The 19,154-nt window shown below is 36.8% G+C and overlaps 1 protein-coding gene across 2 annotated transcripts; it reads right to left on the bottom strand.

Annotated features, from left to right (window-relative positions):
• On the bottom strand, positions 401 to 11,350 carry LOC109208055 (2-methylacyl-CoA dehydrogenase, mitochondrial). Of its 2 annotated transcripts, XM_019371066.1 has the most exons (15): positions 11,156 to 11,349; positions 10,930 to 11,013; positions 10,779 to 10,836; positions 5,590 to 5,714; positions 2,544 to 2,588; positions 2,377 to 2,425; positions 2,177 to 2,286; positions 2,022 to 2,098; positions 1,876 to 1,926; positions 1,698 to 1,762; positions 1,461 to 1,615; positions 1,251 to 1,291; positions 1,014 to 1,068; positions 740 to 796; positions 401 to 649 (listed from the first exon to the last, which is right to left on the bottom strand). In XM_019371066.1, exons 1-15 carry the CDS (start codon positions 11,264 to 11,266, stop codon positions 503 to 505), a joined length of 1,230 nt encoding a protein of 409 aa, XP_019226611.1. In that variant the 5' UTR covers positions 11,267 to 11,349; the 3' UTR covers positions 401 to 502. The 2 variants fall into 2 exon arrangements, with proteins under 2 accessions (XP_019226611.1, XP_019226620.1); XM_019371075.1 differs by lacking the exon at positions 2,544 to 2,588 and having other exon boundaries at positions 11,156 to 11,350.

The following is a 19,154-nucleotide window of genomic DNA, read 5'->3' as shown; positions in this document are numbered from 1 at the left end:
GACTTGGAATAAAGAACTTGACGTTGAAAACTGATTTGAGGAGTATTTCAAGTGGAATAATATTCTCACCCACAAGATTTTAACTTTTTTCCCAAGCTAAATACAACTTCAACTTTCATAATTTTTTTTTTCAATTTCAAATACTCTTTTATCTCAACTTCAAATTTATCGAACAAGATCCAAGACCTAGGGGCACACAGTGGAGAGGAGTCTTGGCTTACATAAGATTACCTATTGTTAATCAACATATGAGATTTATACCTAAGCTAAATTGTAAAGTTTATCTTAAATGAGTTGTTTACTGGTCGAAGTATCATCTCGGATTGGCTATACTTGAATAGCCAATAGTAATAAAGCAAAATATGCAAAAAAAGGGAGTTATTATTCGAGACAAAAGGCATATCCGTCAATGGAAATTATTATATATGCAGCAATATATGATATGAATCCGAAACTTGTTACTATTAGAGATTAAACATGTCCATTAATACCAATTTTGGAGTTATTGATGTTTAAAGAGCTCACGACCTATAATAATTCTTCTGATTTCACTAGTCCCTGCTGCAATCTCATACATTTTGGCATCTCTCAGTAGACGTCCAGTTGGGTACTCATTTATATATCCATTCCCACCTAGACATTGAATAGCCTGCAATTGGTCAATTAGGCATATTATTAGACTTCCATTTAAATTATATAGTTGTAGAGAGAAAATTACGTTACTAAGAAAGCTTATCACCTGAAGAGCAACTTGAGTGGCTCTTTCAGCTGCGAGAAGTATGACCCCTGAAGAATCCTGATAATATATAATTTAGAGGGTAAGTTTTCTTTTTTGAAAAATTTCCAGGGAAACCCGCAGCCGCTATCCTTCGGGTGCTTGTTCACTGTGCAATAGCTTGCAAATCACATAGGAGATACAAACCGCACTAGGCGAGGTTGCTGGTAAGGGGAATCAAAATGTATAAATGACAAAAGAAGGGGAAATATATAGCTGTGGGAAAGAGTCAAAGGACCTTGGGATCTATCTTTCCATTGTCACAGTCCTTTGCAACAGCATAGACATATGCTCTGAAATATCCAAGGAAAACAACTAGATATGACATAGGAATAAGAATATATATACTACAAATGAACAAACACATTGATTTAATTCGTTTCATATTCAATAATGCTTGCAAATTTGCATGAATTTGTTAGTTTCTCTACCAAAACTTTATTTTTTTTCTTTGTAAAATCCAGGAAATTCTGACCTTGAAGATTGTAAAGCAGTGTACATATCAGCAAGTTTTCCCTGCAAGGAAAATGTCAGCATCATTTTTAAGGGATTTTAAGAAGACAGAGTTAACAGCCACAGCTATCAGATCAGGTTGAGTAGGGTGACCATATCGTATATTTGTTAATCGAAGAAAAAATTGTTTGACTCTCGAAATAATAATAACAATAGTATAAAGTGAAAATACCTGTATAAGTTGATATTCGCCAATTGGTTTTCCAAATTGCTCCCTTTGTCGAACGTAAGGCAAAACAACATCCATACATGCTTGCATTATTCCAACAGGTCCTGCTGCTAAAACAACTCTTTCTAAATCTAGCCCCGACATCAGAACATAGACTCCTGTTCAGTTTTAAAAAAACAAAATTGTCAAGTTACACCGCATTGCCAAAGTTTATGTTGAGATTATTAAATAAATTCTTACCTTTTCCTTCCTGGCCTAGAACATTTTCTTTAGGGACAAAGCAATTCTCAAATACAAGTTCACACCTACAAATTTGAGTACAATTGATCACTTAATTTTTGCACCATGTTAAGAGTATGTTTGGACCGTTTTCGCCAATGCTGCATTCTGACTATTATAATCCTATGATTTAACTTACGTATCACTTCCTCTCATCCCGAGCTTGTCCAACTTCTGAGCAGTAGAGAATCTGCATTTTCAGCAAAAATGCATACTCTCTCTATATGAAAATTCAAAATGCATAAATCATTTACAACTTAGCTTGTATGAGTGAGAGGTGCATACCCTGACATTCCTTTCTCAATGATAAATGCTGTAATTCCTTTTGAACCAGCAGTCGTATCAGTTTTTGCATATACAATCTGATTCACGAAATTAAACTTCACAATAATGAATAAGACAATAAACTTTCAACTCCTCAAGATTGAAGAGATATGTACCAAAGTGTTTGCAACAGGACCATTGGTGCACCACATTTTATTCCCATTTAAGACATAGCCACCTTCCACACCATCCGCTCGACACTTCATACTAACAACATCTGACCCAGCTGAGCAATATCAAAACCAAAAACACCTTGTAAATGAGAAAAACAAGGTGATAATTAACTATAAATTACCAGTTAAAATGAATAAATTACCATTAGGTTCACTCATGGCTAGTGCCCCAATGTGATCCCCACTGATAAGCTTCACAAAATAAAGTCGTTAAATCGTTACTCAAGCGTTATATACAAACATAATTTTATGCATTCAAATATATAACGACAGTGTATAGGAGTTTGAACATAATGGAAATAGCAACAACCTTTGGCAAATACTTTTGCTTCTGCTCAGGAGTTCCATTTCTCACCTACAAATTGTCATCAAATTGTCCTGTCACTGTGTATACTACAACTATTTGAACATGTCCGTACTATTAAGTTGATGTAACGACCCGACCCGTCGTATCAGGTATTACCGCCCTGTTTTCCTCATTTATTGCTTCTTCATGTTTCATTATCAGCAACGAGTGAGTTAGAGTTGAATTGAATTGGTTTGGATAGGAAATGAGACACTTAGTCTCTTTAAGGAAGGCTTAAATTGGAAAAGTCAACCGGACGTTGACTTATGAGTTCGAAGGTTCGGATGTGATTTCCGGTTAGCTTCGGGAGATGATTTGTGACTTGGGAGCGTGATCTGAATTGGTTTTGGAGGTCCGGTGTAGAATTAGGCTTGAATTGGCGAAGTTAGCATTTTGGCGAAATCCGGTTGATAAGTGAGATTTTGATCCGAGGGTCGGAATGGAATTCCGAGAGTTGCTGTAGCTTCGTTAAGTGATTTTGGATATGTGTGCAAATTTTCAGGTCATTCGGACATCGTTTGGTCGGGTTTTTGATCGAAAGTGCATTTCGGAAATTCTTGAAGAACTTGGGCTTGAATCCGATGTGAATTGATGATTTTAGTGTTGTTAGGTGTGTTTTGATGATTGGAGCAAGTTCGTATGATGTTTTGAGACATGTTGGTGCTTTTGGTTGAGGTCCCGGGGGCCTCGGGGTGATTTCGGATGGCTATCGGGATGAAATTCAAGTTGAGAAAATGGCAGATTTTGCTGGTATCTGGTATGTTCGCTTCTGCGGAAATGGACCGCATAAGCGGTTCCGCAGAAGCGTAATCTTGGTCGCAAAAGCGGTCTGGAGTGGAGTTGGGCAGTTCCGCAGAAGCGGAACACTTTTCGCTTAAGCGAGTCCGCAGAAGCGGACAGGCGGTCGCAGAAGCGGGTTTGGCCAGGAGGTGAGCTTCCGCAGAAGCGGAAATTTGTGTCGCAGAAGCGGCCCTTGAGTTTTAATGAAATTCCGCATAAGCGGACAAAAATCGCAGAAGCGGTATCGCGGAAGCGGGTGTGGGGACCGCCGAAGTGGAAACCCCTGGAGCCAGAAGGGTTTTATATTCATTTTTGTTCCGCGAAACCTATGTTATTTCCACCATTTTTAAGCGAGCTTGGGAGCTATTGGACGGAATTGAAGGGGGATTTCGACTAGGTGTGATTGGAGGTAAGTCCCTTGGCCTAAATAAATGGAACTTTGATAGATTTAACATGGAAATTGGTTGAAATTCTTCAAAAAGGGGTAAAGCTAGGGCTTGAGTTTTTGATATTTTAAATTGAGATTTGATAGGCCATTTGAGCTCGGATTTGGGAGTTCTTGGTATGTATGAACTCGTGGCGAGACGAGGAATCCGGTAATGTGAGTTTTGTAATTTTTCGAGAAGTGGGCCCGGGGCTCGGGTTTTACTAGTTTCGAGATTTTTGCTATATTTTGATTGTTTTCGATTGGGTATTGTTCCCTTGGCATAGTGTGATGTATTCGCTTTGATTTTGGTTAGATTCGACGCACGTGGAGGCCGATTGGAGGGGCAAAGGCGTCGCGGGCTAGAGATTTCGCCGGTTCGAGGTGAGTAATACTTGTAAATGATATCCTGAGGGTTTGAAACCCCGGATTTGCACATCATAGTGCTGTATTGTGGTGACTTGCACGCCAGGTATGAGCGTGGGGTAGAGCACCGTTGGGGATTGTGACTTGGTCCGTCCCGGTTGTTGATTTTACTGCGTAATTGACTGAAACCTACTTGATGCTATCGTGATTTGGGCTGATTGCCATGTTTTGGGCTTCGTGCCGATTATTTGAATCCTTTAGGGATTGTTATCACTGTTTTCATGACACTTAGCATGTTAAATGACTTCAATCCTGAGTTAAACACAGTTTTGAAATGTGCAGTCATATTGCTAAAGTTTAAAGACTTAAATTGCATTTTCTGATATTTTGAGTTAAAAGCTATTACTTGACATTGCCCGAGTGGCTCATTTGCATTGATCTGGACTGAATATGGATCGGGCTGCACGCCGCAGCGATACTATGATGATATTGCGCTTGGGCTGTAGGAGCCCCTCCGGAGTCTGTACACACCCCCAGTGAGCGCGGGTACCCAAATGGATCGGGCTGCACGCCGCAGCGGTCATATGCATTGCATTGCATTCATGTATTGGTTCCTGTTTGTACTACGTGTCATGACATTTAGCACTCTCATATCATTGGCATCCATGCTACTTCTTGAACTGATTACCAGACGCCCTGGTGTTAACTGTTTGTGGAGTGCTGTGCCCGAGGGGCTGTCTTATGTGCGGACTTGCACTATCTGATTATGTGTTCATTTGCTTGACTGTTGGAAAAGGATGTTTTCAAAAGAGGTTTTAAACTGAGCCAGATATTTTCTAAAGGATTTTCACGGTTTTACTGTTTTCTCAAAGAGTGGTACTGTCCTATATAGCATGATGGAGTGCTCTTACGTGATTTCTTGCCTCTCAGTTATTATTTACTCTTATTACCACTGAGTTGGAAGTACTCACTTTACTCCCTGCACCTCGCGTGCAGTTGCAGGTATCATTCACCCGGTAGCGGGTTATTAGCTGATTGAAGGTATTACTATTGTAGCTGAGTAAGGTGACCGCCAGCGTTCGCGACACCGGACGTTGTCTTTAGCATTCCAGAATTTATTTTTGTATAATATTGGCCCTGTAGTTGTGTTCAGGTTTCTTTAGATGCTCGTGACTTGTGACACCCCGGTCGGGTTGTGTTGGGTTGTACATACTGGTTATTATTGTCGTTAAGCTATATTTATCTATACATTTATGTTTAATAATTGTTAAAGAAACGGATTGGGTTAGTTGGCTGGCCTTGTCTTCACGAGAGGCGCCATCACGACCGGGTATGGAAATTGGGTCGTGACAGTTGATAGAGTGAAAATTCTTATAAATATAAACTTAATATTATGTGGAAAAAGATAAAACTCCTGAGTCATATATAGTGGAGTATTACCAATTGGTTAATGCAAACGTTGGATTGAACACCATAGGAAACGGCAACGGCACCAGAGGCACGACTAATTTCTTCCAAGGCAATGCAGTGATACAAATAACCAAGATTCAGCCCTCCATATTCCTCTACCAATTAAGAAGAAAATCATTGGTAAATTTTATTAAAACTATCAAAATAATTTAATTAAAACTAACTCAGGAAGGTAAATTTAAGGGGGGGAAATCACAAATAGTCACATTTACAACTGCTAACTGAAATTAGCCATAGTTTCAAAATTAATCGAAATTTAGCTATCTTTTCATGTAAAAATAAAATGTGAGCAAAAACACTCTAAAAATCCGAAAAAATCAGCACAATATGTTGGAGTTCAATTTTATTTATTTAATGTGCTTAAATTCATAATATGCTGGAAATATATGCGCATGAATTCCATAATCCAACATATTATGCTGAAACATTTTGTGTTTCAGCTGGAGTACTGGTATCCAAATTTTATCTCCACATTAAATAGTGGTTACTTTTCACTAATTTTGCACACACTGGCTATTTTTCAATAACTTCCCCTAAAACGGCTATGCCTTGCCATTTTGACTAAATGTAATTAGGATTAAAATAATTTAGGCGTGTATTGATTAAATGGTCCTACTTTTAGGGGTGGGTCCCCATGTACTATGCAAAAATAAAAATCAAGAATCTTTGGATCTTAACTTTCAATTTAACTAATACTGAAAATCTTCCTCGGATTTGATGGCTTCACGCCCTCTTCAATGTGTAGGCAGCCTATTTTAAATTTAGTTTTGCCTTTAATTACAAACTACAGCTAATAAAAAGGTCAGGTATATAGAACAATTTAGACGGATTTTTTGGATTGATAAAACATTTTGCTTTTCGAGATTCAAACTTTTTGAAATTTAACCAACATTTTAAAAATATTTTTTTAATGATATTCACATGAGAACAATTACAACTTATAGTACTTATCGTATAATTTTAAAATACAAATTTTAATTTTAGAACATCGAGTTGGACTAATGTAATCGAGCTTCATATATTAGTCAATTTGACTTTCGATAAGCAAACTGTGTCATATAAATTAAAACATAGGGAGTAATATGCTTAATTTAACAATTTTTTTTAGCTAAATTGAGAATAAAAAGGACCCATTACGCTGGAATATCTAATCTATTATTATAAAAGCATGAATACAATGTCGGTATAAAAAAATAACCTTATAATATTAAGTATAATAACTCATAATAAAAGGACATAACCGGAATTCTAGATATTAGCTCTATAATCCTATTAGATTTAGGACATAACACTACACACTAATATCTAGGACTTTAAAATTAACTAAATTTTGGTTATTAAATCTTTCCTTATTGAACTAGGTAAGATTCATAAATGAAAATTATGAAATTTAACCTTGTATTGGAAGAATAAAGAGAGAATGGTCTAAATTCGTATGGAAAGGCTTCGAAAAAATTTGGAGTTAAAAAAAATCGAAAGATTATAAGCAAGAGTCCACTTTGACTCAACGTTTTAAAATTGAATAATAGTATATATATTTTACCTTCTTTATTTATATTAGAAATTGAAGGATTTTTTTTCCTTTGAACAACATACAGTTCCTTCATAAAAGTTGTAGTTGCATTTTATGTCGATTTTAATTAAAATTAGTCTTAAAAATATTTTATTTTATTTCTATCTTTAATTATTTAAATAGAATCAATATTTAACATTTACAGAAAATTTTATTTACTTTTCATCTCATAAATCAAACATGTTGTTTAATGTAAAATTTATGTGAGTTTTCAACTCTGAATAGTTATTGATGGGGTACATAAACAATGCACATACCGAGATTAATCTATCCTTACTTATTTCTAATTTCATGCGTTTTGAAATATAGTAAGTAAATAAAAAATTCTTACAAATTACATCGTGACTCCAAGCTAATGTCATGTCCTAATGATAAGTAACCTAACTTGTCGGTTTACAAAAATAACCTTATAATATTAAGTATAATAACTCATAATAAAAGGACATTACCGGTATTCTAGAAATTAGCGTTATAATCCTATTAGTTTTAGGACATAATACTACACGTTAGGAATCCTATTAGTATAATTACTTTCGGGCTGTCAAATTCATATAAAATTGAACAAGTAAATATCTTTAGTCATGTAATCTATTACTTTTAGGATATACTTCTTAAAAATTTCTATTACTATTTTAATTTGAAAATTATTATAATGTCCTATTACTAATTTAATTTGAGAATGTATTATATTGTCCAAATCCGTTTAGAAAAAAGAGAGCCCATATTATTATAAAAACATAAATATAATATTAATATACCAAAGTAGCCCTAAAATATTAAACAGAAGAACTCATTGGGAAAAGACATAACTGCAATAACTTATTTTTTGGACTACAATACCTTCTATGCTAATTTTTAATATTTAAAACTAATAAAATTTGGTCTATTAAATACTCACTAAGAATATGTATGAAGGCTTAATAAAATCAATTTCATCAGAATTCTCCGTATTGGCGATACATTATCACTCCATAATGTCCAATACCAAAAAGAAAAAATTATTAAATGGACCGCATAAAAAATTGAAATTGAGGGGAAAAAAGACCCCCACGATAATATATTTTTATATTATATTTGAACTATTTTTCTACTCAAATAATATATGTTTTAAACAATTTTTCGTGTAATATTAAAAAAATACCCAATTATTAAACAACAAGTAAGAAAATTTTTAAGAATATAAATGTGTGAGAAAGAGAAAGAAAATGGTTCGTAAGAGTCAATACCACTAATGATTCTACAGACATAAAGGTCTAAAAGTGAAATGTCATATCAATATTTTACTCTTTGAAAATAAAATTTATGGTGGATAAAACTATAATTAAGATTAAATATTCAAAATAAGAGATGAACTAATATTAAGATCTGAATATGCATAAAATAAATTATTTTTTATTTTAAAATCAAATAATTAAATCTTTTAATTTTATATAGCAAGAGAATCCAATTCAATTATTTTTTAAATTCATCATATGACTAACATTCTTATTCAAGTTACAAAATCTTAGGGTACATAAATTTATTCCATAAAAAGAGCATTAGAACACAAAGTAAAAATATTAATATATAATTAAGAATCAAAATGCTATACAAGTGTCTGAAGAAGCACAATCAAAGCTAAATCCTAAAAAAGAACAAGCTTTCAAAATTATATTATAAAGAATCGACTCTGCTATAACGGGATTATTCTTTCTAGATGCCTCCGGCAGAATCGAAATAATATTTCTATGTCATGCATTACTTGCAAATATCATATCAAGAGGCATGACACTGTTAGCAATAATAGCAAGTGGTGTACCAACAATAATTTTATTGTGAGACCACCCACTTTAGATTTGATATACTCTTCAAAAAACATAAACAACCATCTCAAATATATGAAAGCAGGGCAATGATGCTAAATTTATAAGGAAAGCAAAATTGATAATATGGGATGAAACACTTATGGCTAAGTGTCAAACGATCGAAATAATTGCTTGGAGTTCTAGAGATATATTGGATATTAATGAACCGTACGATGGAAATTTAATGGTTTGGGAGATAATTTATGTCAAGTACTACCAATAGTTCCAAAATCGACAAAAGAAGAGGCTGTAAAAGCTAGCTTGGCAAGGTTATACTTCTGGCCTCAAATGAAAAAGATTCAATTAACAAGAAATATAAAGTAACAACAGATCCAATATTCAGTGTCTTCTTGCTTCGTGTCGGAAACGAAGAAGAGCATCCAATAAAAGATGATTTGGGTCTTCTTGAACACTTGGTTATCAATCCCAATGGTAATAGTAGTGCATTTAATAAGAGAAATATTTCTATCATTAGATTAAAATGCTATTTGTGCAAATCATAATAATAGAATTAAAAGGATATCTTAGCTAGTAGAAGTGAATATGTTGATCGACTAAGTAAAATGTTGATTGCAAAATTTTAAAATAAAACAAAAAGTTTTTTTGTTTTTGACTCAGCAGAAAATAATACTAATAATTACTACCAAGAAGAACACTTAAATACTTCAATACCAAATGACCTTCTACCATACATGTTTGTTGTCAAGTTTATTATTTCTTACATGAATAACTGTATGTTTCAAGAGGCATATCTTGATCTTCCATTTTATATATGTTGATTGAAGAAAAAATTGTCTGTCATACTACTGAAAAACTTAGATACGCCGAATAGCTTATATAATAGCACACACATGGTATATATATTTTTTGACAATAATACCGTACATGCAAAAAATTATGATACTGGTCAATGTGCTTCTAAGTATAACTTATCCCTGAATTCAACTTTCATCTTTCGAAACTAAGGACTATCCTTTTAAATTTGTGTGAAAATAATTTTAGTATGTTTATGTTTTGCAAATATAATAAAAAAAATACAAGGCCAAACATCCTAAATATTGGATTATATTTACCACAATATATTTTCTTACATGAATAACTGTATGTTTCAAGAGGCATATCAAGATCGACAACAAAAGTTATGGTTAAGGTAGAGCAACCAAAGCATTAGGAGGAAACATATACAAAAAATATTGTCCACAAAAAAGTGTTGGTTAAGATACCATCACATTAAATACTTTTAAACTATAATACATAATTATCTAAACATGACAAAATTGATCATTTGTATAAGTTTTGATGATGTCCTTTTATTTTAAATTCATGTATTATGCTAATGTAAGTAATATTTTTCGGCATTTAGATAATTGTTGTATTATTATACATAAAATTTCTCTAATTAATTAAATTTTATTGTTCCTTCATACAAATAAATATTTAAATCATCACGTGTTATTATTAACGTGCAACGCACATCGATAGATATTAGTACTAAAATAAAGGGACAAAGTAAAGTAGGAATTTATGACCCCTACCTTATACTTTGAGAAACTTTATCATATATGAGCCGCCATAAATAAAATTTAAGTCTTTCATTTTCTTCAACGACTCCACAGACGATATAATACTCCTATACGCTAAATATCCTTTCAATTGGATAGGTATGATCTATTATTCCCTTTGTCTACATTGCTTATATGGAACTAATTACTATTTGTGTAATTATATGATGACTTGTTTACCTGGTGCTGTTATTCCATGCAAATTAAAGTCCCCCATCAATTTCCACAAGTTAACATCCTGAAGTGAAAACAAGGAGTCAAATTAATCTCCATTAACTATGTTTTGATTAAAATATTTAAACTTAGATAGCAATAAAGATGAATTCTTAACCTTTGGGAAACTGTTGGTTCTGTCTATTTTTTCTGCAAAAGGGGCTATATTCTCTTGAGCAAACTTTGCTACACTTTCTTTAAACTGTAAAAAGTTAAGCAAAAAAAACTATTAGAGGTCTTTATTTTTTAACATAGAAAAAGAATGAAAAGTGAAGATAAAATAATCTTGTAACGGTACAAGTTACCCCCTCAAAAGTAAGGAAGATAAGAAGGAATAGTTTGACCTGTTTGTGAGTATCATCCAAGAGTAAGGAAGTAGAAAAGGCAGCTTGTTGTGGTTTGGAGTTTCTAACAAAGGAAGAGATTAAGGACCTCACTGCAAATACTTTCTGCATCTTCTTCTTCTTCTTCTTTTATAGCTCTTTGATACTTAAGAGGAAGAATACACACTTTAGCTTTAGATATTAAAATAAAGTTGGTGCGGCTGCGGCCGGGCCAAGTCCTTAAATACTCACACCAAACAATATAGAAATGTGTGCTATTAATTTGCATTTGTTGACTTTACCAGTTTCCGCCCGACGAAAATTAAGGGGTCCCTTCCCTATAAAAATTGAACCTATGTTATGTATTTATTGAATTGATATAGATACTGCGTGATAAGTATTTATCCTTGTGCGACCTTATCTGCACAAATATCGTTCGTCGTTTTTACCCTTAAAAAATAGTGCACATAAGATAAAATTATAATTAAATTATTTTTCTAATATTTAAGACTTCAAATTTAACTAAAAATTTAATTATTAAATCTTTCCTTATTTAAATTATGCATGAAACCCTTATATCTAGGACTTTAAAAATCAAAGTTGGATTTCACCTGTATAAAATCCTTACCTCATTTAAAAGATTTCACGGCTACAAATTGTTACCTCATTTAAATTGTGCAAAGTATTATAGGCCGACGTGAAAGTTTTGCCTACCATATAGGCCTTTGAAAGTTAAAATTTTTGCTCAAAAAGAAATATTCTCTTTTCTGGAAGTTCCAGTTCCAGCACTATAATCTCCAAAAGATGAGAAAACTTTGTCCAATCTTTTACCATATGAATGGTTTCGTCGGCTGACCTTTTTACACGAAACACTAAGATAGTCTTTCTACGAGTAATTTTCTTCCTGAGCTTGTAACTACTATTCCCACAAATTAATTCCATGCATTTCAAGAATGGATCAAATTTATAATTTTATACTTCAAACAATATTTGTATTTATTTGAAAGAGTTTTATGTTTTGGGTAAAATATTAGAGTCGCTATTTTTTGTTTTCACAACAAACACTGACTCCAACTGGTCTGAAATTTTTCTGGTTGTATAAGTCTGAGGCTGTTTTTGTTTTCACAAGTACTATCGGTGTTGTTTTCATTCTTTTAATCCTAATTCTTTTTTCGTGTCATACTATGATATATTGTGTATGAAATTATTGATCTACTATATTTTGTTATATAAATATTATTTTACAATAGTGGTGTCTGATCTGCTTGCACGTATATCGAATATTTATCGGATACTTATTATCTCCTACAAGCACAAATACTGATAATTTTATTCACCAAATTTAGACAAATAAAAAGAAACTACTTTGTTATACATACACATAACACATCATATAAAAATTAAAGAGCTGGTAGTTGAAAATCCTTATTCTTAGATAATTACATTTTCAAGTCAAGTTAAATTTGTGTCTGAGGGAAAACCTCAAAGCTTAAAAGGTAGTGACATGGAAGTCAAAAGAAAGAAATCTGGAAAGATAAAATTTGAATTGTTACATTGATTAAGATTAAGATGAAATTTAATTTCAAGGTCACTTTGATATTCAAAATAGCTGCACGTTGAAGGGTAAGAACTGATAATATTTTATATTGGTTAGGTTGTGATCTCAAAAATATAGTCTCGAATCAAAGGGAGCATGACTTTCTAGAGAACAATCTTTTTTTCTTGAGTCGTCATGTTTTAATAGAAATTTTCACATTGTAATTTAATTAACTTTTTTAAACTTAAGAATTTGAATGAATTAAAATGTAAGCAACTAAATGTTAGTAGACTGTATTTGTAAACTAATTCTGGAAAAGATAAAACAATATATAAACAGAAATATAAATGAAACACAAATTAATCCGAGCCCACTGAATTCACAGTGTTTCATTAAGGAATTTAATCCCCTCCTAGTACCCTGTCACGATCCGAATTTCCCACCCTCGGGAGTCGTGATGGCGCCTACTAATAGGAGCTAGGCAAGCCAATTATCAATTACCTCTTCTAACGAACTACGACAATATTAGAAATAATGAAACATTTAATAATAAAGCGGAAGTCTCAAATATAGCTAACTGAAAGAAATGCGGAAATTTAACTAATCCTCTACCCAAGACTGGTGTCACAATACTCACGAACTTCTACCGAATACTAAATACAAGGTTTGAATGAAACATAAGACTATCTGCTTCGGTACAATGATAACAAACTGAATAAAATAGAAAGGGACTCCGGGCCTGCGGACGTCAGCAAGGCTACCTCGAATATCCCTGGACTAAAAGCTCGCTCCCAGAATGCTACTGCCACTCAAATGCTGCTCCAACACCCGGATCTGTGCAAAAAGATGCACAGAGTGTAGCATCAGCACAACCGACCCCATGTGCTGGTAAGTGTACATGGGTAGGCGTACCACTCGCTCCCATTTTATAATATCACGTGGTAGGCGTACCACTTGCTCCCATTTCATAATATCACGTGGTAGGCGTACCACTCGCTCCTATTTCATAATATCACGTGGTAGGCGTACCACTCGCTCCCATTTTATAATATCACGTGGTAGGCATACCACTCGCTCCCATTTCATAATATCACGTGGTAGGCGTACCACTCGCTCCCATTTCATAATATCTCATGGTCAGCGTGCCACATGATCCCATTTCTTTCAACAGAATACACAAAATAATCCCGGCAAGGGAGAAAAGATGTTATAATAAACTATCCCGGCAAGGGAGATCCAGCTATAACAAAACTTATTAATTTCTACTTAACACAATTAAATGAATACTCAGTCTCAACAATTACTGGCTTAGTGTTAAAGATTTCCAACCAAGTCCTCGTAAACAACAATCAAGAATTCGATAATTTAGCAGTTTAGGACTCACGGTCATGCTCGACTCCAGTGTATAGATACTCGTCACCATGCCAATACACCGTACTCGACAAGTAGCAATTAGCAAATAAGACTCTACTCCTATTCCCTCAAGCCAAAGTTAGACCAAACACTTACCTCGAATGCTAACTCAACTCAAGCCTCTAGTATAGCTTTACCCCTCGAATTCGGCTCCAACTCGGTCAAATCTATGAAATAATGACCTTAAAATGTTAATAATAGCTAAACAAACTAAACCCAATGCCTAAATATGAATTTTCAAGCTTTCTTCCAAAAATTCCAAAATCGACCCCGGGCCCGCTTGGTTAAAACACGAGATTCGAACCAATTCCATGTCACCCATTCCCCCACAAGCCCGAATATACAATTTATTTTCAAATTCGACCCCAAAACGAGGTCTAAATCGAAGAAAATAGAAAAGCCCTAACACTACCCATTTTCCCCAATTTCAACCCTAGATTACATGATTTGAGCCTAGGAATTGATGAATGATGAAGAAAAAATGAAGGAAACAAGTGGGAATTTGCTTACCCAAGTGGTCTTGAAGAATGGAGGCTTCAATGGACTCCTAAGTGCTTGAGGAAGAAGAGAGCTCGTGTGTTTTTGAATGAGACCCGTAGCTACTGTTTCTGAAAACTTAAAAAAAATCACTGGGCAAAATTGGTCTATGCGATCGCGGATAAGGCAATGCGATCGCATAGAGGAAGGGGAAAATGTTCACTGCGATCGCGTGCTGGTCTATGCGATCGCATAGAGGAAAATGGAGGGCTTCTCAGGCTAGCACTATGCGATCGCGGGAGGGAAGGGTGCGATCGCATATAAGGAATTGGCTGAGGTATGCGATCGCGGAGTCTACTATGCGATCGCATAGAACAAAACTGGGCACTTCAAGATTTACACTATGCGATCGCGGAAGCTCCTATGCGATCGCATAGAACAACATACCAGATATCAGAACTGAACATTTCTGCAACCTTTTCCTAAGTTCAAAACACCCCGAACCACCTCCGAAACACTCCCTAGCCCTCGGGGCCCCTAACCAAACACACACACTAACTCAACCACANTCTTACGAACTTAACCGTGCGATTAAATCGCCAAAATAACATCATAAACGAGGAATCAAACCTCAAAATCGTCACTTTTTCATCAAACTTCATAAACTTTCATTTTTTTAGATATTTAGGTCCGAAACACGTCAAACGACGCCCGATTTCAACCAAATTTCACAGAAAGCGCTTAAACCACATATAAGACCTGTACCGGGCGCCGGAACCAAAATACGGGCCCGATACCAATGCTTTCTAATCAATTTTCATTTCCATTTTCGTTAATAATTTCAGAAAAACAATTTCACAGAAAAATTCATTTCTCGGGCTCTAGACCTCGGAATTCGACTTCGGGCATATGCCCGAGTCCCATATTTTTCTATGGACCCTCCGGGACCGTCAAATCACGGGTCCGAGTCCGTTTACCCAAAATGTTGACCAAAGTCAACTTTAATCATATTAGTATCAAAATTCTTCAAATTTTTCACAGAATCCACATGTTTCAACATAAAAGCTTTCCGGCTACGCGCTCGGACTGTGCACGCAAATCGAGGCAACTAAAAGTAAGGTTTTCAAGGCCTCGTAAGCACAGAACGAATGAGGAAATAAGTGATGACCCTTTGGGTCGTCACATCCTCCACCTCTAAAACAACCGTTCGTCCTCGAACGGACAAAAGAAAGAAGTACCTGAGTCGGAAATAGATGAGGATAGCGGCTCCGCATATCAGACTCGGATTCCCAGGTCGATGCCTCAGGAGGCTGACCTCTCCACTAGACACGCACTGAAGGAAAACTCCTCGACCTCAACTGTCGAACCTGCCGGTCTAGAATAGCTACCGGCTCATCCTCATAAGACATATCCTTGTCCAACTGGACAGTGCTGAAATCTAATACGTGGGCTGGATCGCCGTGATACCTCCGAAGCATGGACACATGAAACACTGGATGCACGGCTGACAAGCTGGGCGGCAAGGCAAGTCTGTAAGCCACCTCTCCCACACGATCGAGAATCTCAAATGGGCCAATGAACCTAGGGCTAAGCTTGCCCTTCTTCCCAAATCTCATCACGCCCTTCATAGGCGACACTCGGAGCAAGACCCGCTCACCAACCATGAAAGCTACATCTCGAACCTTACGATCCGCATAACTCTTTTGCCACGACTGAGCCGAATGAAGCCTGTCCTAAATGATCTTGACCTTATCCAAGGCCTCCTGAACTAAATCTGTACCCAATAACCGAGCCTCTCCCGGCTCAAACCATCCGACTGGAGACCGACATCGCCTACCACACAATGCCTCATATGGAGCCATCTGAATGCTGGATTGGTAGCTGTTTGTTGTAGGTGAACTCTGCTAAAGGCAAAAACTGGTCCCACGAGCCTCCAAAATCAATGTCACTGGCTCGGAGCATATCCTCCAATATCTGAATAGTCCTCTCGGACTGGCCGTCCGTTTGAGGGTGGAACGCTGTGCTCAACTGAACCTGGGTGCCCAACTCCTGCTGAACTGCTCTCTAGAAGCGCGAGGTAAAGTGCGTACCCCAGTCCGAAATGATAGATGTCGGTACCCCATGAAGGCGAACAATCTCTCGGATGTAGATCTCGGCTAACCTCTCCGATGAATAAGTGGCTGCAACAGGAATAAAATGCGCTGACTTGGTCAGCCTAACAACAATGACCCAAATAGCATCAAACTTCTTCCGAGTCATCGGAAGTCCAGTAACGAAATCAATGGTAATCCTCTCCCACTTCCACTCGGGAAGCTCAATCCTCTGGAACAAAACACCAGGCCTCTGATGCTCATACTTGACCTGCTGACAGTTCAAACATCGAGCCACATATGCAACGATATCTTTCTTCATCCTACGCCACCAATAATGCTGCCGCAAGTCCTGGTACATCTTCGCGGCGCCCGGGTGAATAAAATACCGAGAACTATGGGCCTCCGCTAAGATCAACTCTCGAATCCCAGCGACATTGGGCACAGAAACTCGCCCCTGCAACCTCAAAACACCATCATCATCTAAGGTCACCTTCGTGGCACCTCCACGCTGCACCGTGTCTCTCAGGACACACAAATGGGGATCATCAAACTGCCGATCACGGATACGCTCCAACAACGACGAACGAGCGACCGTGCAAGCTAACACCCTGCTAGGCTCAGAAATATCCAACCTCACAAATCGATTGGCTAAGGCCTGAACATCTAAAGCAAGCGGCCTCTGGCTGACCGGAATATAAGCAAGACTACCCATGCTGGCGGACTTCCTACTCAATGCATCGGCCACCACATTGGCTCTCCCCGGGTGGTACAAAATGGTAACATCATAATCCTTCAATAGCTCCAACCACCTCCTCTGCCTCAAGTTCAACTCCTTCTGCTTGAACAAGTACTGCAGACTCTTGTGATCAGTGTACACCTCACACGTCACACCATATAGGTAATGCCTCCAAATCTTCAAAGCATGAACAATGGCTGCCAACTCTAGATCATGAACCGATAATTCTTCTCGTGGATCTTCAACTGCCTCGAAGCATAGGCAATGACTCTGCCATCCTGCATCAAAACTGCACCAAGTCCACTACGGGAAGCATCACAATAGACCGTATAAGGCCCTGAACCTGTGGGCAAAACCAATACCGGTGTTGTAGTCAGAGCTGTCTTGAGCTTCTGAAAGCTCGCCTCACACTCATCTGACCATCTGAACTGGGCACCCTTCTGGGTCAATCTGATCATCGGGGCTGCGATAGATGAAAACCCCTCCACGAACCGACGATAGTAGCCCGGTAACCCCAAGAAACTCCGAATCTCTGTAGCTGATGCTGGTCGAGGCCAGTTCTTGACTGCCTCTATCTTCTTCGGGTCCACCTGAATACCCTCTGCTGATACAACGTGACCCAGAAATGCAACCGAACTCAACCAGAACTCACACTTGGAGAACTTGGCATATAACTNGACGAGGCTAGACCAGACTACCAGATAAACCTGTGCAGATATATATATACAAGTACAACAAAATGATAGCGGAAAACAACAATTAAAGCTGGAGGGGGAAACATGCTTATGGGGTAGCAGATAAAACAGAATATCAGGAATAACAAAGAATCTACATCTGATTTCTTCTAACACAGAATAGGGGAAAACAAATCACTTTCACTTGTTTCAATTTCCTCTCGTTGCAGGCGTGCAACACGATCCCATTTCCTCATATCACGTGGTAGGCGTACCACTCGATCCCGTTTCATAATATCACGTGGTAGGCGTACCACTCGATCCCATTTCATAATATCACGTGGTAGGCGTACCACTCGCTCCCATTTCATAATATCACGTGGTAGGCGTACCACTCGCTCTCATTTCATAATATCACGTGGTAGGCGTACCACTCGCTCCCATTTCATAATATCACGTGGTAGGCGTACCACTCGCTCCCATTTCATTATATCTCGTGGTCGGCGTGCCACAAAATCCCATTTCTTTCAGCACAATACAAAATAATCCCGGCAAGGGAGAAAAGATGTTATAATAAACTATCCCGGCAAGGGAGATCCAGCTATAACAAAATTATTCAATTTCTACGTAACACAATTAAATGAATACTCAGTCTCAACAATTACTGGCTCAGTGTTAAAGATTTCCAACCAAGTCCTCGTAAACAACAATCAAGAATTTGATAATTTAGCAGTTTAGGACTCACGGTCATGCTCGACTCCAGTGTATAGATACTCGTCACCATGCCAATACACCGTACTCGACAAGTAGCAATTAGCAAATAAGACTCTACTCCTATTCCCTCAAGCCAAAGTTAGACCAAACACTTACCTCGAATGCTCCAAACTCAACTCAAACCTCTAGTATAGCTTTACCCCTCGAATTCGGCTCCAACTCGGTCAAATCTATGAAATAATGACCTTAAAATGTTAATAATAGCTAAACAAACTAAACCCAATGCCTAAATATGAATTTCCAAGCTTTCTTCCAAAAATTCCAATATCGACCCTGGGCCCGCTTGGTTAAAACACGAGGTTCGAACCAATTCCAT

Source organism: Nicotiana attenuata, chromosome 2 (assembly GCF_001879085.1).
Source record: "Nicotiana attenuata strain UT chromosome 2, NIATTr2, whole genome shotgun sequence".
In the NCBI taxonomy this organism is placed as follows: domain Eukaryota; kingdom Viridiplantae; phylum Streptophyta; class Magnoliopsida; order Solanales; family Solanaceae; genus Nicotiana; species Nicotiana attenuata.
Note: the sequence above shows the minus strand (reverse complement) of the source record. Positions and strands in the feature narration are given on the sequence as shown.

Excerpts from the sequence above, each read along its gene's own strand:
- LOC109208055 (XM_019371066.1), bottom strand. The coding sequence starts at position 11,266 with ATGCAGAAAGTATTTGCAGTGAGGTCCTTAATCTCTTCCTTTGTTAGA. Across the intron at positions 5,715-10,778 it reads GCATGGAATAACAGCACCAG|AGGAATATGGAGGGCTGAAT; the intron begins GTAAACAAGTCA and ends CTTAATTGGTAG. Across the intron at positions 1,292-1,460 it reads GCGAATATCAACTTATACAG|GGAAAACTTGCTGATATGTA; the intron begins GTATTTTCACTT and ends TTTTCCTTGCAG.